Here is a 26,039-nt window from a genome sequence, read left to right on the forward strand (position 1 = left end):
GTGCAACAGTGCATTATTTAGACACTAGCCTATAGAAAACAATGAGAACTTTTTCACAGTCGGCTTGTTTGTTCCTCTTAAAGTGACAGGGTACCTGAGGAACTTTTAAACACATAGCCAAAGTTGCTTTGTCAGCCCTCAGATGAGGCTCCTCCACCCAGTCTTCTGCACTCCCCTCCCAATTCTGAAGGCCCTTCTGCTGCTCTGCAAACATACTAACATCTGGTGGTAATCACCGGCCTCAGTCCTGGAACAATCATAGCAGAGCTGAACATGTCACTAACCCACATTCTCCTTTTCCTCCTTACTACCAGACCTACAAGCCTGAGGGGACTATGGTGGTGCTCAGGCTGCCTGCTGACTTCAGACCAGAAGCAATGTGTCAGCCACAGGACCAGAAAAAAAAAAAAAAAAAAGAGGAGCGAGAGGAGCTGCCATACTACATACTGCCTGCTATTCCTACACTGTAGTCCAGTGGTGAAACAGTGGGGAACATTCTGGATGTTCCTTACATCAGCAGAAATCCACCACAGGTCTGTGGTTCACCACTGGAGCTGTGTCACGCACATAATGTGGAGCATGCAGGCATTTGTTCACACGGCGGACAGTATAGAAAGCCCTGGATGACGAACGGCAGCAAGGGAGGGAGGGAGTTAGAGATAAAGAACAACGCAACTATAGGCTGAGGGAAAGGATAAACTAAACTGACTTGGTGTGGAGAATGGTAGCAAGATGCTGCTGAGAGATCAGAGCTAGAAAGCCCTCTTCAAAGAAATGCTAATGTACTGATGCATCGCTCCACTTACAGGTGACTCTCACTGGATTTTCAGACGCCTCACTGGCTCAACAAGTGGTCACTGGTCAAAGATTCACAGCAATAAATTAAGCGCCAATGAAGTTTAAAACACACACAAAGAAATTGTTTGCTCAAAAATGCTCTTCTGAAAAGACATAAAGCAAGTGCAGAATTGAACCAGTCAGTCTTCATAAATAGAACTGGATAAACAGCAGAGGCATATTGAAAAGAAACAAGAGGCCAGGATTACATTATTGATGCGCTGTAAATGATAGACGAAGCTGAGCAGATTGTGTATCATTTCATGCATTATGGATAGCCAAGCAAAGAGCATCAGTCTGTGAGCCTCCCTCCCTCACAAGAGAAAGCAAAAGCGAGAGAGAGTAGGGCAGGGAGAGAACGGGAGTGCCAACTCCCCTCCCCCTGCCTGCCCTGACAGCCTCTGCTTCTTACAAACAGGCAGAGCAACAGTGAGGAGCCATAGCCCACAGCTGATCCTTTTCCTCAATTCTACAGAGACCTGGCAGAACTCGTTTTCAAACATGGAAACCGGTGTGTGAAACTCTGAGGTCATAGTACACTCTCACAGGAGGATGTAGTACACAAAAATGTGTGTGATGGGACTTATCCCATGGGTCTCTGGTGTGGCAACGAACATATAATTATGGCTACCCGCATTCCCACACCAGTCTGTCAATGTGGGTACCAAGAAGCATCTCTAGGCAGCAAAGCCTTTTCAAGCACTACCAAAATCCAACTGCTTAGCGGAAAATCCCTTCGCTCTCTGCCACTTAGCTGTCGTTACTTCTTCCTAACAGAGATGTCCACTGTGCTACACACAAGACTGGTGGACATTTCTGTTCAAATTCCTTTATATATCCATACCACCACCATCCTGGAGTAAGTCTGCTGCAACAAACAGAGATGGTAGCAATGCATTTAACGCTAAGACTCAATCAAATAGGTTTTAATGATGCAAACATGTCATATTTTGGTAATGGTGGCACGGAATTAGAGCAAGGCTGCCACATTTAATTCTTTATCGATCACAAACAGTTTTTAATTAAGCTCTAGTATAGCTTTAAACTTAGGAAAACTGTTCTAAACTCCTGGTTTCTCAGTAGTCTATTTGCCACAGATCTGATAACAACCTCCGCCCAGGCCAGCTTGCAGTGCTAAATATGAAGTCTTTACTCCCCACTGGGACAATGACATCACAACACAGCACAGTCAAAAATGGAAACAAGGGGCTTGATCATCAACTCTAAACTGAGAGTTAATTATGATCCAATAACGCATTAAGCTGTAGACAAACCAGTAAAACAACACTGAAAAATTAAGCTAAATGTAATTCGGTATAAATTAGCAAGTTTACTAAAATCAAGTTATTCCCTCTAGTAACAATTATTTTCAGCATTTTGTAACCTTTTATGAATCTCGTTTTATATTCTTTTGACGTCTTTGTTGTTTGTTTCTGAGCAGCTCTTGGTGTCATTTAACCAGTTAATCAAGAGTAGACCTGTCTAAAGAGTCGAGCCCTACAATGTAATGTACATATAACAGCTGGTGGAGACAGGTAAGTGCTGGCTTTTCTTATAAAATATCCATCCCAGACCTTTTTCACAGTGGACATTTTGGCTTGTCATAGAAATAGCATAGGTACATACAACTAATAACACCGATAATGGTTCTTTTGTCAGTAAGTCATGCCACTGAAGAAACATTCACAATATCAGGGCCATGGCATTGACACACACAAAAGGAATGCAGCCATTATTATTGTTATTAGTTAAACCTGTCTTGAGAAAGTTCTATTAGGTCTCAAACGCTAAGGCTAAATGCTTGTACAGCAGATTTTAGTGTATACAATAAATTTTGTGTATGTTCAATGTGTCAGCAGAACTTAAAAATCCCTCTTTAGGTTGCCTTGATGCAAACCTAAACAAGGTAACAAACACATATACACATGCCCCTACCAAAAGACAGAAACATTCACAAATACATGAGGCTGTTGAGCCAGCCGAGTGATTTGATTACCTTCTGTCCAGAAAAGAATGCAGACCAGCCAGCCAATGTGTTCTGGTCTCCAGTAACACACTTGGAGGCAAACAGAGACCATAATCACATCAACAAGATGGGTCACACAGCACAGTGAGAAATCTCAATCCCACTTGACCTGCCTGGGCTAAAAATCAGGACTGTGACAACTGAGAGAGAGTAACTACACAACAAATATGGTCTATCACTACTTTCCCCTACTCCTTCGGAGTCAAGAAATGTAAAGCAGAAACTGAGCAACGACAGACATGAATATTATGATGGAAGGACATCTGCCAGTTACAGAGAGTGAAGCAGTAAGTTAGGTTTCTTGACACCCATTACAGATCATGACATCAGCATGGAGTTCAAGCAATTCGGTGTCTGAATCAAACAGACTATAGTAATTTGATAATCATACAGACTATAGTAATTTGTCTCTTCCCAGAATTAAGTGACTATTTCTGGTGTTGGTGTCACAGAATAACAATAATGGGAATTATTTTCATGCCTGGGGACACGGGGATGAAGCCAGCCTTTCACACACAAAATGCACCTCACCAAAGAAAAAGACCTCAGCCACTGGGGAAATCATAGAGCAACAGAGTGACAGTAGCTCATTGCTCATGGTTAAAGTCTATTGTCACCACAGATTTTGCAAATCAATTATCCAACAACACTAAACACTCATAGCTTTCTGTAACATATGACTGAAATACATGGTATTGGGTATAGGTATTGGCCGCTCCTAAGCTCAAACAAGCCCTTAGATCAACAATGAGTCACCTCTACATGAGCGTGCCCGTTGCTATAGTGATATGCAGCACCTCCCAAATGCTTCCAGGTTGAGGTAAGACTCGACCTTGTAAATGAGTTTGACCTCTACTGTTCCACCTTGTCGGCCCTCGTGTTCACCTGCACAGCAGCAACAGGCATACAGAGTAGCTGCTGTACTTTTTATCCACTCAAATACTTCATAAAAGGATGTGCATGTACAAGTGTGTATGCCATAGCATATCTGCAAAGTGCTTGTAGGCCCTATAACTTTTCAGCACATGGGTGTATGTTAGTCCTGTCAACAGGCAGAAAGTGGAAGGCCTGCACAAGCAATAAAATTGAGGTCACCATGAAAATGTTAATTACAGCTGATATGTGTCAAGTGCTCTCACAGTGCAAAGTCCCACTTATCTGAATTAAAATGCTGTGAGTGGTAGTCTAATCTATGTGTGTGTTCTTACTTGAGAACAGTTGCGACATGATCTTGCCAGTGTGTTTATAACCAAAGGCCTGTCTGTATGCCATCTTAATAGCCAATATACTTCCTCTTCTGTCGGCTGGCCTGCGTGTATGTGTGTGATTGTGCGATCCCTGTGTGGGTTGGGTTACATACACACTGAGTGAGTATCTCTCAATGGCCTGGAAACCTGCTAAACAAGCCGCTTTAAAGCGAGTTTGCTTTGTTTCTTTATCTGCCAGGTGATCTCACTCACTGCAGAGAGGACAACAGGACCAGATTGTCAAGGAGCACTGTAGCTTGACCTTAACACCACAGAGAATAGAGACGACGAGTCTATTTCCTTGATTTCTCAAGTTTAGCCAAAAACAGTAACAAAAGAGGAAGGTGGTATGGGAAGTTGTGTCTGCTACAGATGTGAGCTTGTGTTGTTTGACAAATTGTCAGAATTTTGATGAAAGACTGTGTTTTGAGGTCAAAAGTGAGGCATTATGTAAAATACACTGGGGAAAAATTCAGCTGCAAAAATCCACATCCTCTACTTCTTTACAGGCCTTTCCAACAACATATTTTTACTCCCACATCTGAAAGAATAAGCATAATAATCTAATAACAAACTCTTACGTGAACCAATACAACTCCAATCAACAGCTGTGACCAACAGATCAAAACACAGTTACTGGTAAATGCAAATCCTGTAGGACTTTCTGGGTGTGGCATGGAATTATGAATAGAACCACAGGAACATTTCCCATTCAGAACTAAGGCCATAGACAGATGGCAAAACAAGATAATCTGCACTGTGATTTCCTGAAAATAAAGTACCACAATGTGTACTTTAAAAACACAAACCTTAGTTGATGCCATTTTTATAAAAAGGTCTTAGTTTGTCATGTTCAAAATGTCAGAGTGAAAAGAGGGAACCAGGTACACAAAATATTTACTGACAGTTTTAGAAAGCATAAATATTGTGCAAAGTATTGGCAATGATAAATGGAACAGCCTGGGAGCCCACCGGGGCCAAGAGCATAATATTCTACTTACTTTTACGCCTTCAATCACTTGAAGATTGCCTTGTTAAAACTAAGAACGCCTACACTTAAGCCCTGGGTGCACAAAACTTCATAAAAATAGATTTTTTAAACCCACTGGCCGCGTGAAGGGCGTATATATAAGTCAAGTTATTGAATCTGCAGACACTTTACACTATCAAGGCAGGTTTACGACAAGTGCGTAACTTAATATTGACGTTACGTACTGGTAGAGTTACTAACGTTAGCCTAGCTGTATGGCAAATGGCATTTTAAAACGTATTGTACCTGCTGGAAAATCAAAAACAGTTTCAGAATGTTAGACTATGCAAGAAACTATGTAAACTATGAAATAACTGCAGTGGTTAATTTAATTAAGCTTAATCACTTAACTCACCTGCCAACAAAATTTTCCAAGACTGAGCTTTTTCCGGCGCTCTGTCCACCGACCACAGCAATCTGAGGAAGGTCCAAATTGCAACTCTGGCCAATGGAGCTGAAAGCGTCTTGAAGCTTGTTGATCAGGGGAATCAGGTCTTCCATGCCCCGGTTCCCCATGGCTTCGTTAGCTCGGAGAGCCCCTTCAACACAACGCAGACCAGAGGATAACGTTAGCCGCGTTAACTATGTAGGTAACGTTAGCTTAGCAGCAAGGTGCTCTCGGGTTACTCTGAAGTGTTGAGTTCCGCCGCTTCAAACAGCTCAGGCTTTTATTCTCTCCTTGAGCACTTTAGCGTTTACCGGTAATGTAATTCACACTAATATCATGTCGTTTTTATGGAAGCGCATTAACTAAATACTCAGTCAGTCGAAACGGACGGAAAACGGAAAACTCGCAAAACAAAACTTCCTCTACACAAACACCATCCGGTCTTCGAAGACGACATCCGATCGAAACCGGTGAGTATAGACCCGCCCCTTGTCTGCAAAACCAGGTAGTCTATTGGCTAATTTGTCTGCCTCTCCATTAAGATAACATTCCGATTGGCTATCTAAAAGAGATGTTCTTCACGCGAAACAAATTGCTCATTTCAGATTGGTTAACTTGATTATCGGTTGCAGCCGTTTCACGTCACATGGTCACTGCAACATGGCTGCTACCATAGAGTGTGGAGCTGTTACAAATACTTCAGAAAACAACATGTCCCTAAAGAAAGCTCTGTCTGTTGCTTCTCCCCTCAGTCTGCGAATCGTTGCTGAATGCCCAGTGACAAAAGCAAGAGCTTGTGATCTAACACTGCCACACTGCGCCGTCAGCACCCCGGTTTTCATGCCTGTCGGTACACAAGGGACTATGAAGGGAATCACTGTAGATCAGCTGGAGGGTCTTGGATGTCAGATTTGTCTTGGAAACACATACCACCTGGGCATGAGACCGGTAGGTAATACTACAATAATAGCAGTTCCGTTTTTCTGCATTTGATTTTAATAGCGGCTGTACGAATTCATGACAACTTTTCTTTTGTAAATGTGTTTTTCCATTTCAACTCTACTGCCTGCAGGGGCCCGATTTGATCGAGAAAGCCAATGGTTTACATGGGTTCATGAACTGGAAGAGAAATCTTTTAACTGTGAGTGTAGCTTTCCGACACATTCATAGATGACGAGTTGAAGAGTTGAAGAAGAGTTGAATGCAGGGGGAGATTTTTATATTCATAAAAGTACAAGAGGTAACGTTAGGTGATGAGCTTGCTGAAATCTTGTGTTTCACTTTCCTCTGCCTACAGGACAGCGGGGGATTTCAGATGGTGTCTCTTGTTGAACTCTCGGAGGTTACAGAGCAAGGGGTAAAGTTCAAGTCCCCCTATGATGGCAAAGAGATCCTCCTAAGTCCTGAGAAATCCATCAGCATACAGAACAGTCTGGGTCTGCAAGGAGTAAAATAATTTTCATCAAGTAAAGAAAGAAAAAGACTTGGACCTAACCCCTTAATTTCCCTATCGCTAAAAGACAGCCTCTCCATGTTTCTCTTTGTTTTTCCAGGGTCAGACATCATGATGCAGCTGGATGATGTGGTTAGCAGTACCGTGACAGGACCACGGGTGGAGGAGGCAATGCACAGATCCATTCGCTGGCTGGACCGCTGCATAGCAGCCAATAAAAATCCAGACAAACAGAACCTTTTTGCCATCATCCAGGGAGGGCTCAATGCAAAGCTGCGCAAGGCCTGTCTAGATGGTAAAAAATCCTGCTCTGTGGTGATCCTTTTTCCACTTTTGATCACCTATCTCTGTCCCTGTATATTTGGTATTGACAAGGATGCTGGAGGATTGATCATATTTGGATGGAGCCTCATAACATGTTTAAATGTCTTGAAAATTCACTAACTTTTTTTGTAAAGTTGCCATATTAACTAGAAAGTTTACACGTCAAGTTTCTCCGCTCCACGTATGTATGAATGAATGTAAATAAGCTTTTACATACCAATCCGATGAGGAAGTATGTGTGAATCAAACAGGTGGAAGGCCGCTTGGATAGTAACAATCTTGTTCAAAGTGTCAGGATGTAAAGAGGAATCCAGTAATACAAGATATTTACTGTAAAATTTAAAGAGCATAAATATTGTGCGAAGGTATTGGCAGCAATCTGCATTTTGACAAGGAAAACAGAAATACACACACATTTTAATGTCAGGTCAAGTTGTAAACTAGCCAGTTCTCAACAGTTTGACTGTGAGACAATGATGATAATTGCTGAAACTTGTGCTTTAGATATTATATCCCCTTCCTGTAGAAATGACTCAACGTGATGTTCCCGGTTTTGCCATTGGAGGCCTGAGTGGAGGAGAGGAGAAGGATGACTTCTGGCGGATGGTCACACTGAGCACTGACCACCTGCCACGAGAAAAGCCTCGATATCTCATGGGTGTGGGGTACGTTTGCCTGTATGCTGAAAATATCTCATGAGAAATGTTATGTTAATGTGCTATATGGTTTTATAAATTGACATAAGAGCATGTATGATCCTCATGTGCTGCAGTTATGCCGTGGATTTGGTGGTGTGTGTAGCTCTGGGATGTGATATGTTTGACTGCGTGTTCCCCACCCGCACTGCAGTAAGCTCTCTTCACCTCACACACTGATAATCACTTTTAAATTGTCATTGTCATATCAAAATCTGATTTCAGCTATGTTTCTGACATCTGTCATGTTTCTTTTCCCTCAGAGGTTTGGCTCTGCCTTGGTGCCTTGGGGATCTCTCCAGGTAAAACATAAGCAATATGCCAAAGACTTCCAGCCCATAGACCCAGACTGCCAGTGTCCTACCTGCAAGAGGTAAGTCAAGAACAAACCAAAGATCATAAGCCTGGAGGTTCGGCCCACATGATAAGTCTTGTCGTTTTGCTCTTGGGAAAGTATTTTTCCACTAGAGTAGACTAACTTTAAATGGTTATTTTGATCTCTCTTGGCTCTAAATCTTCAGACAATGCAGTAAGAGTGTAACTTGCACTTAATGTGTGGATAGGTACATTTTTGTCAGTGCTGCAGTTTGGTGCCCGTGGGTGACTCCTGGTGTTGAGACATTTTGTACCACATAGAGTATATGTTGTAAAACTATTACTGGAAGGAAGATGTAAATAATAGGCCTGTTTTCTGTTTCAGACATAGTCGGGCTTACCTCCATGCTCTGTTCAAGAGTGACACTTCAGCCATGCATCACATCACAATCCACAACATTGCCTACCAGGTCAGTACTGGAGATAGTTAACATGATACAGTATCATAACTCAAGACTATATCAAGATTAAACAACAACAAAAAATAATTTGCCCCTCAACAAAATACTTTCCCTTAAAGAAAATAAGTTTATATCTTTGCCTCCAAAAGTAATTGGAACAAAATAGCAGTTTTTAAAAGTTTTGTGTTTCACTTATTTTAACTTCCACCGTCATTGCTGCAATAAGGATGATATTCCAGTTGATTTAAATAAAACAAGTATAATTAAGTCTCAAAACGCTGCTAAAAGTGCTGTTTCTGTCAAATTCAAATAAAATTGTGTGATTATGAAATTCAACATTGGAGCAAAAACATATACTGATTTCTTATTTTTTTGCATGTTTGTTGCACTTAAATGTTTCAGATCATCAAACAAATTTAAATATTAGTCAAAGATATCACAAGTAAACACAAAATGCAGTTTGTAAATGAAGGTTGTTATTTTTAAGGGAAAACAAATCCAAACCTACGTGGCCCTGTGTGAAAAAGTGATTGCCCCCTAAACCTAATAACTGGTTGGGCCACCCTTAGCAGCAACTACTGAAATCAAGTGTTTGTGATAACTTGCAATGAGTCTTTTACAGCACTATGGAGGAATTTTGGCCCACTCATCTTTGCAGAATTGTTGTTATTCAGCCACATTGGAGATGCTGTGGCATGACCTTTTTAAAAAGGCAGTTCATGCTCGAAAAAGGGGGCAAACACTTTTTCACACCACTGTACATGCTTTTATTAATATTAGGCACACAATTAACCCATTTGACTTCTAAAAAAACTGAAGCTAAACATACATGTTAATTTACAAAACATTAAAACAATTTTATATTGTTCTATGTTTACATTTTAAATCCAATGACTTCAAATTACCACAGTATTACTTTTTGCTGGTTTCCTTATTTGCTTTAAAGAAGCTGATATATCTGAAAGGCACTTACTGCATGTATTAAGTGTGTTTTATCAGTTCATTAGTTTCCTGTATCTGCAATCCTGCCACAGAGAGATATCAACCCGGACCACAAGACATAACATTTACATAATGTTTCAAAGTCTAATCGCTCTCACAGAAATCTGACAAGATGTTGAAATTTACAGATGTATGTGACATGATTCAGACTATGTCCTTGCCTCAGTCACAATCATTTAGCCCTTCAGTACTATCTGAACCTCAAAGTGGCACAAACTTGCATTGCTGCTCTGGCATTATCAAAACAATGAACAGATGTGTCCCAAAACATAATGTTCATGTTAAGAGATCAGAACAGATAATGTCTGATTATGCAACATATTAAGTTCTTGATGGGGTTTTTTTTCCTTCTTTTTTCCCATTTAAGCCGCACTGGTAGGGTGGCTTTAGGGATGTCCATGTTATGTTGGCCTGTTGGCCCGTCACTCTACCACTTTGAAATAGTGGAAGTATTTAATTGCTGTGAAACATTTACATGTCACCCTAAAAATGTTGCCATGGTAAATAGTAGCATGTAAACATTCTTACTGTATACTCTGAGGATGCTTACCTGTAGCTGACAAATACACTCTAAAGTTGCAGAGAAGATGATTTCCCACTGGAGATCAATAATCACATTATTTTTCTTCGGTTCATTAAACATTTCTCTTTGCAGCTCACCCTGATGCGCTCTGTGAGACAGAGCATTGTGGAAGGCCGCTTCCCTGAGTTTATACGGACGTTCATGAAGCAGATGTTTCCCTCTCGTGACCGGTACCCCAGCTGGGCTGTGGAGGCTCTCGCCTCCGTCAACGTTACACTGGAATAGAACTCGGAAGGCAACTGTTGTACTCTAAATGGGGATAAATGTCAAACAGTGACTGAAAGATTTCATATCTTTTAAATGACTTCTTTTTTGTGGATGATTGTTTTCTACTCTTTGTTTATATTTGTCTACGCATTGCCAGTTTTGAAAATGACTTTTGTTCTGAAGGGATAAAGCCTGATTGTCTTTTGCAACAACCTGCTTTACTCAGCCTCTGCAAATTGTCCTCAGAATACACATTATGATAATGTGAGACTGAATGGGGTTTAAATGAGGTTTGAAACACATGAACTATCTCTTCTGATATGCAACGACACTTTTTGTTGTTACCATGGCTACACAGCTAGGCCCACCCACTTGAAATGGATGCCTTCCTGTCAACGTCTTAGTAATTTTTTGTTCCTGAGTGCATTACAGAGGTATTTCATTTTTTTCAGAGGTACAGTATTAATAAATGTATATGTATTCTGGTGTTTTAACCTACATCCTAACAGACTAGTAGTTGTCAGCTAACTGCTTGAACAGATAAATGAATCTAGCTACAGATTGTGTGCTTGTGTCATGGTGACCACCAGAGGGCAAAATGTAAAACTGAATGATATGCTGTATAAATTTCTCAATAGAGTATAAGCAGTTCAGCGCTCTGTAAGTAAAAATAACATACAGTTACAGTAAGATTAGGCATATGAGCTGAAATGTAGGAGTGCACAAAACATTGATATCAAAATTATTCACAAACTAAATACAGCATACATCTAAAGAGTATCAAATCATTCTTATCCATTGTTATTCTTAATTTTCCCATCAGTTCAGTAGGCAATAATCCTTTTTGACCCTCTATGTGAAGGTTTTGTTTGGAGTTACGGAGGTGCTGGATTAACAAGGCTTGTTTGCGGGTGATTAATATTAATCATTGGAAGTTAATTTGAATAACACCTGTTGGCTGTGGCTTTGAGTCAACAGTCCTCATAAGTACCACATTTGAATTTCATTACTGCCTTTGTTATGACCACAGGCTCTATGAGATTAAACCTGTGACATGTAATGAGTGGCAGGCAAACTAATATCTACCACAACAGTGTAGTACTACAACAGTTGATGCAGTTTACAAGTGCTTATTAACTAGTTAAGAGCTAACTAAACTATTCATAGGGGGAATTGTGCTATGATAATAATCCATAGTGACCTTTTGTATTTTTATATTTTAATAGCCCACATTTCAAGGAACTTCTCGTTTTATGTGAGGATTGTGTTGTTTTTAAATATATTACAGGATTATGGTTCTTTTTCGTGAGAGGAGATATTTATTTCAACAATATCTTCTGTTTCCACTGTGTATTTTTATTATATTTAGTATATGAATGCTTAGTGACAGTGCAACAGCATTCAGAGCTCAGTTGGCAAGCTTACAATAAATAAATTAGATGTGTTCCCATGTATACATTTCAGCAAGATTTGTTGGGTCTGTAATTAATAATATAAAAAGTACGGTCTAGACCTGCTCTATAGGACAAGTGCATTGAGATAACTTCTGTTGTGAATTGGCGCTATATAAATATAATTGAATTGAAATTGAATTGCAAGATAATTACCAGCATGTCATAATTGCTCTTTAAACTGACTCTAAAAAGATCTATAGCCCCATAATATTTAATAGAAGCCCAGTTAACATAAGGAAAACTATAATAATAAATCTACGTAAGCGTAGTTTAGACTCACGACTGAGATGCGCACAGGTCTCCACAGAAGTATGATTGGCATATACGGAGATCACGTGTACATTTGTGACAGTTTTATTATCATTCAGGATTAGAGAGGATAGTAGGCTATTAAGCTCACAATGCAGCGCGATGTTGATGGAGAACGCTTATTGTACAATATTGTAGATATTTTGTGAGTATTGTGTTTGTAATTGTTTCTTTTTTGTTGTTTCTTAAATGAAAAGTCGTCGCAACAGTACAATAATCCCCAACGGTTGGCTACACATTTGCAGTCAGTGCGTCTATGCGTAGCACAGGCAGGGAGGATGCTGCCGTTGAGAGAGACAACCAGTTGCTCTTCAGCTGTCACTGTTAAAGTGGAGCCTCTCCTACGCACCGACGGATGAACATCCTCGACCTGTTGCCTCGGCGGGAAGAAAAGTAGAGTTGCATTGTGACGGGTGCCAAAGAAGAAAGAAGTTGATTTTTCTGTTTAGGAGGGAGGTCGAAGACGATGCCGTGAGGTGTATCAATGTGTTCGTTATTTATCTACTACGTTTTGAATACCAGAAGGAAGAGAAACGGAGTTGGTTTTGGGGGGTCCACCTCCTCGGTGGGCGAGGTGCGGTTTGCGGTGATATCTGTCTCTGTCTCAGGGCTCTGAGGAGGAGGACCATGGTCGAACTGGAGAAGGAGGTGCTCCCGCTGCCCCCTCGGTACCGGTTTCGAGACCTGTTGCTCGGGGACTGGCAGACCGACGACAGGTAAGGATTCAGCTACTTGCATCGTTTACGCACGGCGCACTGAATCCGTTGCGCATCTGTGCGCCATGAGAGTATCATAAATAAAGTACCCATTTCTTTTGCGTTTGCATTTTCTCTCTGTGATCTCGTTGATTCGGGTGTATGAATGTGTTGGAGTATTTTGGGCAGCTCTGTTGTTATGGATGCTGCAACAGGTTTACTCGTCCCATTGTGTGCGCAGAGGCGACTGTTGCTGGTTGGTAACACTATTATCCCACCAAAAGCAATATACTAATTAAGAGAAAAATACTCAAAAGAGAATGATAGACTCAATATTCATTCAGGAATATTTATTTCGTTTATTTTCACGCCATGCAAGTGGCACATCTTACCTGTGTATGTTTGAAACATTAAAAAAAATATTTGGTGGCATCAACCAGGAAGGACATGAAAAACGAGTAAGTAGGGTAGGCCTACAGTATGTTACCGTATTTATGTTACTCCTCATGCCATAATTCTTGAGATTTATAGTGAACCATATGTCACCTGGACAGGCAATTTCAAGTGGGTGCTCTCAGTAACTGGCAATTAACCTTTGCTTACACTCCATTTGCAGGACAGTAGATTTGATGTGTTATATGATATGCATTGCTTAATTTGGCTATTTCATTATACTGTCTAATGGAAAATCCTAACCTCCATTTCACGCGTGGTGTCTCTTGTTGCTAGGTGGAAATGAGGACCGAAACGCTTGTGGACTTGAGTGGGTGTTTGGAATCAGATAATTGTGGAATCTTGCTATTGACCGAATGGACAACGGGTCTTGTTTTGCGCAGGTTTACACACTGGTCGTGCTCTTCTGGCCTTCTGTAATTTGTCAGCTATTGCCCAAGGACTAACGTTTCCAAACTAGTTCAGTGTGACCTGCTTGTTTCTTGGAAGAAGCAAAATTACTTTTTATAGTCCAAGCACCTCATCCTCTTTAGCCGAGAAAAAACAAAAACAGTTGACAACAATGAATAATTTCACCAAATGAATGTAACAGAAACAAAATAGGTGTATAATGACAGCATGGTTGTGACTGATTTGGTTGCTTTGGAGGCTGCTGAAACAGTTTGAGAGGACTGTGTGTGTGTGTCAGTGCCACATATGTGTTGTAATACCTTCTAAACACATAATGATCATGAGTGTTTTCAGGGATATCCTGGTGTAGATCACTTCAAGGGCTCTAGAAGGTACTGAGGTTCAAATAAAACTTATGTGGGCTGCGCATGTTAACATTTGTTTTGTCGTAGTGCAGAAGTGTAATGTCCAGTGCACTCCCTGTTTCACATAGTAGGTAGATCCTAATTATTGAGTGATTTGTATCTAGCAAAGTAGAAATTTAGTCTTTTAACTCTGATGTGTGTAACTGTGTGTGTGTGTCTGAGCATTCATATACATGCATGCTTTCATCTACAAACGTTGAGACACAGAGAGCGATTGACAGAAGGTCAAGATGTTGATCTCAGTGGCCAACAAGTATTAGCTGCTATGAAATGGACTGATTAGAAGTAAAGCAAGAGCTGTGATTGATAGTGACAGAAAGCTTAATTAAGCCTGAATCACACAGAGTTTAGCCGCCATGGTCCATTAATCTAGGAGTGGCCTTTAACTAACATCCCCAATGAACCAGAAGGTACCAATGGGCACGGGTGCACAGATAACTCCAAACTGTATGACCGAGTCCCAGGGCAAAAATACTCTCACTAATCAAAATGTCATCATGTGTACGCATAACTTATCTCCTTGACACATATGTTTGCACTCTGCTCTGGGAAAACATACATTACTGAGTCCTATAATCCCTCTTCTGTCACCCTCTGTGGGCCTTCTCCCTGCTCTCCTCTCCTCTGAGTTTGCATCCCTCTGGGTGTGTGTGTGTGTGTCATACGTCACACTTTTATAACATTAACCCCCCTCTGTCCCTCTCCTCTACATCTTAGTTCTGATTGAAGTGCCTCCAAAACCATGCTTTCCCCCCTTTCAAGAGCTCTCCTGTAACTCAGTGGAATACATTTTGCTGTAGCGGTTGAAAGGCTCTCTGGTGAGGAAATTTTCAGCACAGACTTTTAATGATGGGAATTGATTTAATAATTTATTTCACATACAGGGATCTCCTATCCTGCCATTGTTTGTATTTTCTTTAGTGGCTAAAACATACAAAACTGCAAGCATATTAGACTTTGTCTTGACAACACAGCATTGGATATATCTCATTTTTGTCCAATCAGAACAAACAGAAATTAAATTTGGTTCAGTTTTCTCTGTACAGTCTGAAACAAGCCTTCTCTCCCAGACAGAATTTGAATAGGCGTCTGCTGCTGAAGGTTTGGCTACATCTGCCAGTTATCTTTATCTGTATAGTTCCCATAACCCATAACTTTAATCAAGGTTGTGCCTGATAATTGATCAGTAAATGAATGTGTGTCCTGCTGTTACAGAAATGTGTCAAGGACAGAGAAGTAGAACATTTTAATGATACTGTTCTGATTACACCAACACCATTTATATTTTCTGGCAGTGAGTCAGAGACTGTTTTGAGGAAATGCCAGATGACTAAACAATTAAATACAGATCTTTTGCAGGCTGATAAGGATTTTGCCAGTCAAAGGAGCTGTCTTGTTTTTGCCTAAAATTAACATGATATTGAGGCCAGAAATGGATGAATTCCTTTTGGCTGGTTGTTGATATTAGCAGTATTCTTTGACTTTGTGTAAATTATATTACAGCCTGGTTAAATTTGTAAAATAAGCTAGTTTTCTGTCTGTGTCTTTCACCCAAACCCTCCCATCTACCTATCCTCAGTGCTTTTTGTGGACAAATGAACTTGTTTCATACATCTTGAGGATTCTTAAAAGAATGCATTTCTGGCTCAATGTACAGCAAATTACTGTGTTCCAGCAATGCAGAGCAATATACCATTCTTCTCAGAGTTGATAGTATGTTCATGACAGCTCATAAAAACGCACGACTCCCAGCACAGCTCTGCTTGTAAGTCTAATTTGGTAGAAATGAAATGAAATACAACAGTCTCCATAGCTCCACATTAGAATCCCTCAGCGGGAGCTTTCCTCAGAGTCCAGGATTATCATACAAATGACAGCCTTTTGTCCTTAGAACAATCTGTAATTGGCTGTCACCTCCATATCTTTTCTCACTCAATCTCTGTCTCAGTCTACTCTCCGCTATCCTTACTCCCCTTGCCTCCCTTTTAATTCTTCCAGTCAAGCCTTAATAAGACCAATGTAAGGCCAATGTAGAGCATTATCCATCACTAATTTCAATATTCATACCAGTTTTACTATGCCTTGGCCTCACTATAAGGTGGATGCTGGAGTCCTTTAGTGAGCCTTTCAGAGCTCCTGTAAATTTCAGCCATATCATTTATATAACAGTGTAGAAAGCTGATAGCTATCTCTGTCAAAAATTGTAGAATCAAGGATGTATTGTGCGTCATGTCTGCAGTGCCAGAGCTGGCATTAAGGGAGGTTATTAGCAATACAAATGGCTTGTATGATGAAAAGAGTCACTCTGTGAAAAGGTGACTTTATCACATTTGAGGCTAGGTGAGAGAGAAGTGTTGATGAGGGAGCATGCAGACCTCGTAACTTCTTTCATGACTCGTGCACATGTCCTCACATAATTCTGCCGGTAAACAACTAGAGTGAAGTTAACTTAAAAACACCCAGTTACTAATGGAAATTAATTGGAGGGCTCTGCATAGTCGATGGGAAGCTGGGGGCCTAGAGTGGGATACGCTAATAAAACCAAAACGTCAGTCCTGACGAATGTCCCTTCCTCTTAATCAGAAAAGGCTTTTAAAACAACATCCTAATTAATTAATTAATTAATATTGGCAAAGAGGAAAGGTTGCCAGTAGGCCTGAACATTAAGGATAGGTCTGTTTGAGAATAAATGAGAGAGCATGGTGGGAGGATGGAGGGCTCATATACAGTCTGAGCGTGATCCTGCTGCAAAGGATATTGTGCACATGATGCCTGGTGAACATGAGCGCCGCTCTCCTTGTGAGAAGACTGTGTACAGTAGAGAGAGTGAGAGACACTTCAGTTTGGTCGCACAATCAGAGTTTATTAAATTTGATTCTTTGTTCCTTTTACTCCAGCAACCCCTGCATCCTGTGGCTAGGTGTAGATAATTTAATATATACTGTATGTTAAAACTTTATCCTTTTTCATTGTTAACACTGATGAGCAATACCCCAAGGGTGTAGAGAAAACAGAGTCAGTGCAGGGTGTGTCCCTGGTGGTCATCTAGCACTCATGGTTCTTTTATTTTTAGAGCTTTTTTTGCTACCACTGGGCTTTAATAAGCTAGATATTGAATTCCCTAACCAGCCTTTCGGTTAGACGAGCACTGTCAACACTTAAGATCCTTCCTGCTGTGGATACTAACACAGCCGTGGGGCTGACTAGCATGCGTCTGAGCACCTCTGGGCTCTAGCGGTGTTCGATGTTGCTGGAAGGCCCGTGGCATCAGACTGGGGGCAGGGAGCTGCTGTGCAACGCTGTTGTGGGGGATTACAAACACAGTTGTCCACCGATCTCAGCTCCCCTATTCCCAAACTGTGTTAGCTTCATACACTGCAGGACCTTCAAATCCAAGCAGCCCCAGAGACACCAGGGGAGGCAATAGAGATGATTCCTCTCATGTTTCACTCCTCACTGTCGCACATGTTATCCTCAAAGTGGTGATTTGAAGACGATTTTGAAACAGATTGATATCCCACGTTGATTTGATCAAATGTTAAATGTCTGTGCACATCTGAGGCTAATGTGATCTGAAGGGACAGAGAGATAGAATGTCATTGGATGGGTTTTAATATAGTTGTGCAGCAATTTAAGCCCTATTTTGTTTCACAATAGAAGGATGAATGGGATGTTTTTTTTAGTGAGCAAATCATGGACCCAAATAGTGCTTTTCTGTGAATTCAACAGTTAAGAGGAAGTGAAGCAGCTATTGTGTTCTGTTCCTCCTTAAGGTAAACAAATGAGACTATTTGAATGTGTCAACAGATCCTCCTCTAAGCAATAAATAGTGAATGATCATTTCAGGAAAGGATGAGGCATGGCTGGTTTACGTCAGGGAGCAGGGGGCAGCTGGAGCACTTCACAAAGTTTGAATCCATGGGAACCCAGGGGTTGTTCAGGAAATGGAAATGAGTGAAGGCTACAGTGCACGCTTACTTACTGTCAATATACTGTGGGATACATTACACATTTCTTGTACATGATGGCTGTCATTTTCCTGCTGTTCTTTTGGCAAGGCTAATGTGGTAGAGAGAGTGATTGTTGGAGGCTATAGACATGTGTATGTATACACAGTAGATAAAATAGTTCTATAAATCAGTCATGACATAGACTGGTTGATTTTCTCCATATACACAGATAAAAAGACAAGGAGAGAAAGAGACTCTTTAAAGGTCTCAGTCATCATTAAGTTATTATGAAAGTACTTGCTTGTTTCATTGGAGTGTTAAAATCTATTTTGTGGCAGCAATGAGTGGTATTTAAAAAAATTCCACATTCTTTTCATCTGACTCCTCAGTCAGTATGAACTTGTGCATTGTCAGTGTTAAAAGAAAAATGTGCCTTTTACCACAAGAAAAGGATTTTTCTTTAGCGGAGATGTGTACACATATTCTCATTTTTCATTTCTTTTTCTTCTTTATTCTTCTCCACCTGACAGTCTAATGTGTGTGATGGTTGTGTATCTGGGTCAGGGACGAGCTGTCCTGTCAACCATTGGTTGGATGAAACAGAGTACACCTTGCTTCTTTTAAGCTGTTAGAGGGGCCCTGTGGTGATGTGCAATTTATTTGCCTCTTGTCATCCCATTGTAGTCTGTGTATATTACTATTGCATGGTTTTGTCTCATCTTTCCAGTCTTCGCTCTTTTTGCTTTGCCCTCTTTTCTCAAAGGATCCCCTATTCACCCATTCATCTTAAGCAATACAGTATGTTGCGTAATAAACTTCAAACTGGTTTATGGCCATCAGCGCTTCTTCGTAGAATGATTCTCCAGAAGCTACATGTTTCCTCCAATTGATGTGAACAGCTTCTTAAGAAATAACATTTTCACTGGTGCGCTGATGTCTGTCTTAGCACTTACCTTTTCTAATGTGTACACCTTTACAGGGAAAGTCATTTGCCAGGAAAGTCATTTGTCCTCATTTCCATATCACCACATTGGTCCACATTACACAGTATAGACATGGCAGGCAGCCTCTACCTGAATTTGTATCCATATTTATGATAGATTTTTCTCGTTTAATTGTGGATATTCAGATTCATCCCTTTTTTCCTTACAGCATGTTTTAATATTTATTATGGATTTATTTCTTCCAAAGGCATGCTCCAAAATTAATTTCCATTTTTGTTTGCTTTCCATTAGTTAAACAGAATAAACTTTGCTATCATTGATCTTACTGTGATAGAAATTTTCACTTGGTTACCATATTTCTTGTTTTTTTCTACTTTAATAGTATAACTATTTCTGATGCGTGTGGAGGTTGTGATGATCCAGTGCTGTGCATTGTTGTGCATGCACATATGCATGCATAGATTTGGGTTTCTTTAGTCTCTTCCACTGTGTCATTAGATGGCTAGGGCTGTGTCATTATGGAGCACAGGCATGGGTGGAAGTAGCAGGAGAACAAGGTTCAGCTCTCTCTCTCTCTCAAACATCCTCCTCCGCATGCCCCCCTCTGTCTTTCTGTTCATCTGTCTGTGTCTATTTATCTGTCTGTATTTTTGTCTGATATCTCTCTCTCTCTCTCTCTCTCTCTCTCTCTCTCTCTCTCTCTCTCTCTCTCTCTCTCTCTCTCTCTCTCTCTACATGCAAATGCCACTTTCTTCATGGTCTCTTGTTTCCAGTTATTAAAGCCACTATTTTTGCTTTATTAAAGCCCAAGAGATGATTTTAGAAGTCTGACTCAAAATAATTAGTTTGATAAACCTATATTTTGAATGGGGAGCAGAGCAGAGAGAAAGAGAGGGGGACCTCTTTGGGGGTTATTCTCCCATGGTGAATCTTACATGATACCCTGAAATGGTTGTTCTTTAATCCAGCGACATATGTTTTTTTTCTGCGCAACAGTCCCCCAACTCAGTTTTTTGCAACAAGTATTTCATCATTTATTTTCCCTGTGCTTTTTGTAGGGCCTTCGGGGGCTAGTATGTGGCTATTGCCCAGAGGTGCCATCATGATGTGCTTGTGTGTCATTTGTTTTGAAATAATGCTGTTTATGAGCTTCTAATGTGTTTTTTTCCCCAGTCCTACCCTTCGATTAAAGATCCCAACTCTCAATCTATCCTACAGCTCAACTCTTTATTGAGCTATATTTCCATTTTATTTTTCATCCTCTGTTGTACACTCAAGCGGAAAAGCTCTCGTTTAGAGAAACACATCAAGGGCAAAATGACCTCTGAAATTATCCTCTTCTCCTGGGTAGTTATCACAGCTTCTTCTTTTCTTATTTGAGTTTGAAGACGCTTTAAGGACTTTGATGAATGAAAAAAACGCACGGAAGGCTGGATTTAGAAACGTATGTCACCTTAAGTGTCATAAGGCAATAATAAACAGGCAATAAGAAACTGGAGATTTGGCAAAGAATAAAAAACACTGTCCTGGTCAGACGTGGAGGTGCAGTGCCTGATTGATTTGGTTGTAAAAGAGGACATTATCTTGAAGGAAAGCGAACATTAAAGCTTTTACCATTTTGGTTTGTTATGAGGATGATAACCTGACACTTGCCACAGTGGAGCTCTTCAGAAGACTTGCAACACATGTGCAATGATCTCATCAGAGCCAGTAGGACTTAGCTGTGGGAAACCTAACTAAATGCACATTTCTAGTCATAATGGCATAATTTCACATGTGTGCTTGAACACAGGATGGCTTTAGTTCTTTATAGATGGTTGGGAAGGTTATTTTTGAAATTTTAATGAGTCACAAATGACCCTCCTTATATTGTAATAAGCAATTGAGTCATCTTGATTGCATCATCATTATAATAAACCTAGTTATATTTGATACTTTTGGATTATTTTCTAATTAAATGTGCGCAAGAATAGTGTATATGTACACAGTTAAAACAGAAAAAAGGTTACTGTGGTTTCTGATACTGACCTTTGAAGGAAGGAAGGAAGGAAGAAGGGTTTGTGTTTTAGTTAAAGGGAAAGCATTTTTCAACCTGGACCCTATTTAATGGGGACAACAAATTTTGAAATTGGTCCAGTATTGAGCGAGAGTGCTGCAGCTGGCAGCCGCGAAACGGGCTGCAATGTAATCCTTCTGGGCAATTGCGCACCGTTAGCTGCCTGAACTGACCTTTGTTCACAGGATGCAAAAACATTACGCAGTATGGAAACACTGTTTTCTTACTACTGTTTCTGTTACTTACTGTTCTTAGTCTTGAACATCATTCAAGTGTAAACCATTTGTCTATAACTCAAATTGCCACAATGGTATTGACTGTTTGATTACTCTGTGCATGAAAGAACTCATTCAGTCATATGGTCCATTAGCTCAGTACGACTCACCACACACAGAGATATATACATACAAAATCTTTCCTTACTCTCTGTGACTGCAAATACTGCAGTGCGTCCCATCTCTCCAGAAATTCATACAACAGTCATTTTTTAATGACAAAAATAAATACATAAAATAAAATAAATAAAAATAAAAGGTGCAATTACACACCCTAGGCTTTTGCCAGCCTGGGGATCTGTGTGTATCTGCATGTTCTTCTGTTCCATCATGTGTGCAAAAGCCTTATTGTCAGCAGGCTGCTCAGAGTGGAGAGGGCTATCAGCTCCAATGGCTGAACACACTTCACAATTATGTGTTTGCACACATCTACTCATGTGAGAGGGAGGGAAAAGGGGGGGTGCTATATAGTGTCACTCTAGAACCCTGGGAAGACCCCCCCACACACACACACAAACAATATCTCTTCCTCTTCCTGCAGAAAGGAGAATAGATTGCAGTTGTTCTGCCTCTCTTTCATCTGTCTGTGTGTTGTGAGACCACCAGTGAGCCGGGCCTGGCGTTTTTCATCCTCAACCTGAGTCATCTACTCTTCCCTCCATAGGATGAAAGGAGAGCTACTGAGAATTATCCCCTGAGGTGTTCAGACAGGAAATACAGTCACCTTCAGTCTGTCTGGTTATGTGTCTGTACGTACACGTGTAAGAGCTGTCTGGTCTGAAGAGTGTCTCTTTGTCATTTTCATAATGTCTCTCCATGAGCATCCATGTCAGATGGACTTATGAATGGGCTAATAATCCTAATGACCTGGTTGCAGTTGTGTATTTTAGGCCTGTGTGTGTACAGTAGGTGTGTGTGCCCCTCAAACAGGAGGGTGCCAGAATGGAAAAGGAGAAAGAGCAGTAATTATGGCCTTCTATGTTCAGCAGAAACATCAGAGGGAAGTAATTTGTTGCTCTATATTTAATCAGTGGAGATAACGAGACTGACTGCAGCTGTCTGGGCCTATGGGCAGGCGGACAAGCAGGAACACTATTTCCTCCAAAGCCCATTAGTCTTTAATGCAGCCAGACATAGTGTCTTTTTTCCATACTTTTCAGTGTTCAAATAATCATTATCACCCTTTCTATCTCCAATTTGCTCAATTGTACACTTTTTCTTCCTCACCTTTATTCTATTTCCTTTTATCTCCCAACCCTCCACTTGTTTCCTATCTTCTGTCTCTTGACTTGATCCCATAAAATAAGTATTTCATCTCTTCAATCACCTGCAGTGCCTCCTGTGTATTTTTCCTCTTTTCTCTTGCACCATCCTTATCTCTCTCTCTCTCCATCTCTCCATCCCTCTCTTAGGGTGCAGGTAGAGTTCTATGTGAATGAGAACACTTTCAAGGAGCGCCTCAAGCTGTTCTTCATCAAAAACCAAAGATCCAGTGAGTTGCCTGTGTTTGGGATCACACCTTCTCAGCCTGTAATTAGTGCCTGTTTTCTTTCCACGCTCTTATTTTTTGATTGAAGAGATGTGTTTCATTTTAGTGTGTGATGTTCTGTCGTTCTTGCTCTGCATTTCATCACCACTTGTCCACTCTTTGGATTTAGATTATCTGTTGACTCATTTATGGAAATGTCATACCTTTTATATTTATTTTCTCCTGTATGCATAAAGTCAAAAAAATACATATTCATAAAACCCTGAAGTGACAGTTCACCCCAAAATCAAAAATGCATGTTTTACTCTTACCTGTAGTGCGATTTATCCATCTAGATTGTTTTGGTGTGAGATGCAGAGTTTTAGAGATATTGGCTGTAGAGATGTCTGCCTTTTTTAAATATAATGGTACTATACGGCACTCTACTTGTGGTGCTCAAAGCGCCAAAAAATACATTTGAAAAACTCAACAGCAATGTCTCTTTCCAGAAATCATGACCCGGTTACTCAAGATAATCCTCAGATTTTTTGTGAGCAGTTTCATGTAGGAAACGATTGTTCTCCAAAACTCGGCAACTCGCACCAAAACAATCTAGATGAATAAATATAGGGAAGGGGGAAAATGTGTATTTTTGATTTTGGGGTGAACTATCCCTTGAAGTAGAAGTTAACTTGAAGTAGAAACAGGTGTATAGGACAGGTTTATTTTGTATTAGTTTAATATTAACAAATAGTTATAGCCTTCATTTGTTTTTATAAAGGAGTTAATCACTGCTTAAATAACATACTGTAATAGTAATATAAACTGAGGTGTAAGGAATTGGAAGATTGACTTCCAGCAGACAAGATAAAATACTGAATACATTTTCTGCTATGTTAAGCCAACCATTGTCAGTCAACCAAGGCTACACATGCTTTATTGAAAAGATGTGATGAATCATGTTTTGGAGTACACACTGAGGGACTGGTGAACTTTTTGGTAGTAATGATAAATGGCTTTTGAGGTGCTATTTGTTCCCCAGAGATTTTCTTTTATTTGTGGTGTGTCTTCTAAAACCTTTATCAGTATCTTAGGTGCATAGAGCATTAAACTACTTCAAAGAATCCTTCAGTGTCATATTTTTAAATCATGCATGTGTTTTTATAAATTGAACTGCTGATATTTATTTTTAATGACTTTTGCATTGCAGGTCTGCGAGTGCGGATGTTTAACTTTTCTCTGAAAGTGCTCAGCTGCCTCCTCTACATTGTCAGAGTCCTATTAGACAACCCGCAAGCGGAAAGACAGGACTGGTGAGAGAAATGGCTTAGTGAGATGAAACAAATTCTCTGTGAGTGTCGAGGCCTGATACCAGGAACATGTGCATCAGGTCAAAAGATAACAGTGTGTATCGAGTTTCCCGTGAAAGGACTGGATGTGAGATGATGGTGGGAGAATATAGAGGGTGGAGATGCAATCAGTAAAGTAAACTGATATTTGGACTGAGCTGGGGGTCCAGAGAAGCTGGACAATAAGTTACTTTCATTGCCGTTTTTGTGGTTTCCCCCCCTTGCAGCGTGAGCGGAGTGAACTGCACCAAACAAAACACGTCCTCCCGTCCCTGGAGTGAGTTTGACTGGTAAGCATGTGAGTCTCTAATTAGGAGTGATGGCTTTGGCCTGCAGAGAAGGACCATGAAACCGCACACCCCGGAGGACTGGCATTCCCACTGGTTGGAGACGTTGTATAACGCAATCAATGCAACTTCACTTAACTTATGCAATTCACAATACTGATATTAAGCATTACAGATCCACATTCATTTGTCACAATCCAACTGTATGGATTACCTGTCAACATAATATGTATGTAGTGCCTGTGCGGCCTAATCAGCAGCGATCTAGTGGAGATAAAGCATGTTATATACAACAAGAGAGAGAGGGGGAGAAACCAGGAAGTGTAAGTGGACCTGAGGCTCTGCCATGTCTCCTGCTCAGGGACCTATTGATCTAATTGGTGACTGGTGACACTGGCTAAGCTCTGGCTCCACATGAATAAGGAGCCTGACAGAGTGAGCTCAGGAAAGGGATGGGCCGCCTCCTGCTCCAGGCAGCAGACTCGTAGGAGCAAATCAGAGCATGGGCAGGCAAGCAGCCATAATAAGCCCTAGTGTGTCTTTGGGAGAAAAAAAACGGCACTTCTCTCACAATAAGGCTATAAATTTCCATTTAACTGTTTAACTGTTAATTAAATTGTACGTAGTGACATGAGCTGTGTTCATGGTGAGTGTCATTGTGTTGAGCAGAAAAGAATTTTAATATTTTGGCCGCAGTCTAACTTGTGTCTTTTTCCCCCCACATCTCTCTCTTCTGCTTTCTCTTCTTTCCTTTACTTCTACTCTGTAGGAAACTGATAATCTGGGTGGATAGACCTCTACCGCTGTGGGCACTGCAGGTCAGATAGATCAGTACTCCTGTGTAAACAAGGCCTTAGTCTGTTTACACATATTTGCATACATGAATGCACTCACACACAGGTGCACATCATACTTTCTGCATTCCTTTTATTGATTTAGCAGCATTTAATTTTCATCACATGATTTCAGGGCTTCAGTACATGAAATCAGATAATTTTACCTGACAAGAGTATTTACACTTACCGTATGACTACACACATACAGTATATGTACACAATCAGACATCAGACCGTCTCTTGCTTCACTTAAGCCAGTTCCCTCTAAAGCTCAATCATCAGCACGCCTACTGATTCCACCCACACTCTCCTCTTCCATCTCTGCGACTCCTAATTTCTCTCTGCTCTGGTCTCTCTCCAACTATCTCGACTCCTCTCTGTGTCTGCTCTCCCTCTGTGTCTGCAGCTCTCAATTCCTCTATAACTCTTTCTCTTTTTGCAGGTGCTTGTGGCTTTCATCAGCTTTTCAGAAACTATGTTGCTCGTGTATCTCAGCTACAAGGTGAGTTACTGGTGGCCAGTCTGAAGCCTTTTGTGATGTCTGTGGCTATGATGTCTACATGTGTGGCGTGTGTGTGTG

General features: G+C 40.6%; 3 protein-coding genes across 12 annotated transcripts in view; 2 read left to right on the top strand and 1 right to left on the bottom strand.

Annotated features, from left to right (window-relative positions):
- The window catches only part of dnm2a (dynamin 2a), a 28,630-nt gene extending 22,835 nt beyond the window's left edge, over positions 1-5,795 (bottom strand). For all 7 annotated transcript variants that reach the window (XR_006376154.1, XM_044180832.1, XM_044180835.1 and 4 more), the window contains exon 1: positions 5,496-5,795. Coding sequence is in view for 6 of the 7 variants with exons in the window: in XM_044180832.1 (XP_044036767.1) it covers positions 5,496-5,656 (161 nt within the window). In the remaining variant the exon portion in view is untranslated. The remainder of the gene's footprint in view (positions 1-5,495) is intronic.
- A 61-nt stretch (positions 5,796-5,856) lies between these two features.
- Positions 5,857-11,127, top strand: qtrt1 (queuine tRNA-ribosyltransferase 1). 2 transcript variants are annotated; one of them, XM_044180841.1, is made up of 10 exons: positions 5,857-5,998; positions 6,281-6,476; positions 6,601-6,669; positions 6,826-6,964; positions 7,082-7,276; positions 7,832-7,970; positions 8,078-8,153; positions 8,264-8,373; positions 8,701-8,785; positions 10,434-11,127. In XM_044180841.1, the coding sequence occupies exons 2-10, from the start codon at positions 6,369-6,371 to the stop codon at positions 10,584-10,586; spliced, it is 1,074 nt and encodes a 357-aa protein (XP_044036776.1). In that variant the 5' UTR covers positions 5,857-5,998; positions 6,281-6,368; the 3' UTR covers positions 10,587-11,127. The 2 variants fall into 2 exon arrangements, with proteins under 2 accessions (XP_044036776.1, XP_044036775.1); XM_044180840.1 differs by lacking the exon at positions 5,857-5,998 and having other exon boundaries at positions 6,132-6,476.
- An 882-nt stretch (positions 11,128-12,009) lies between these two features.
- Positions 12,010-26,039, top strand: part of LOC122868657 (potassium channel subfamily T member 2) — a 41,681-nt gene continuing 27,651 nt past the window's right edge. For 2 of the 3 annotated variants that reach the window (XM_044180826.1, XM_044180829.1), the window contains exons 1-6: positions 12,010-13,047; positions 22,932-23,011; positions 24,198-24,300; positions 24,564-24,626; positions 25,393-25,441; positions 25,902-25,961. In XM_044180826.1, the coding sequence (XP_044036761.1) occupies positions 12,959-13,047; positions 22,932-23,011; positions 24,198-24,300; positions 24,564-24,626; positions 25,393-25,441; positions 25,902-25,961 (444 nt within the window). In that variant the 5' untranslated portion in view covers positions 12,010-12,958. The remainder of the gene's footprint in view (positions 13,048-22,931; positions 23,012-24,197; positions 24,301-24,563; positions 24,627-25,392; positions 25,442-25,901; positions 25,962-26,039) is intronic. The other variant, XM_044180827.1, reaches the window with a different exon arrangement.

This window comes from Siniperca chuatsi, linkage group LG21 (assembly GCF_020085105.1).
Source record: "Siniperca chuatsi isolate FFG_IHB_CAS linkage group LG21, ASM2008510v1, whole genome shotgun sequence".
NCBI lineage: Eukaryota > Metazoa > Chordata > Actinopteri > Centrarchiformes > Sinipercidae > Siniperca > Siniperca chuatsi.

Excerpts from the sequence above, each read along its gene's own strand:
- qtrt1 (XM_044180840.1), top strand. The coding sequence starts at position 6,189 with ATGGCTGCTACCATAGAGTGTGGAGCTGTTACAAATACTTCAGAAAAC. Across the intron at positions 7,971-8,077 it reads CGATATCTCATGGGTGTGGG|TTATGCCGTGGATTTGGTGG; the intron begins GTACGTTTGCCT and ends CATGTGCTGCAG. Across the intron at positions 8,154-8,263 it reads TGTTCCCCACCCGCACTGCA|AGGTTTGGCTCTGCCTTGGT; the intron begins GTAAGCTCTCTT and ends CTTTTCCCTCAG.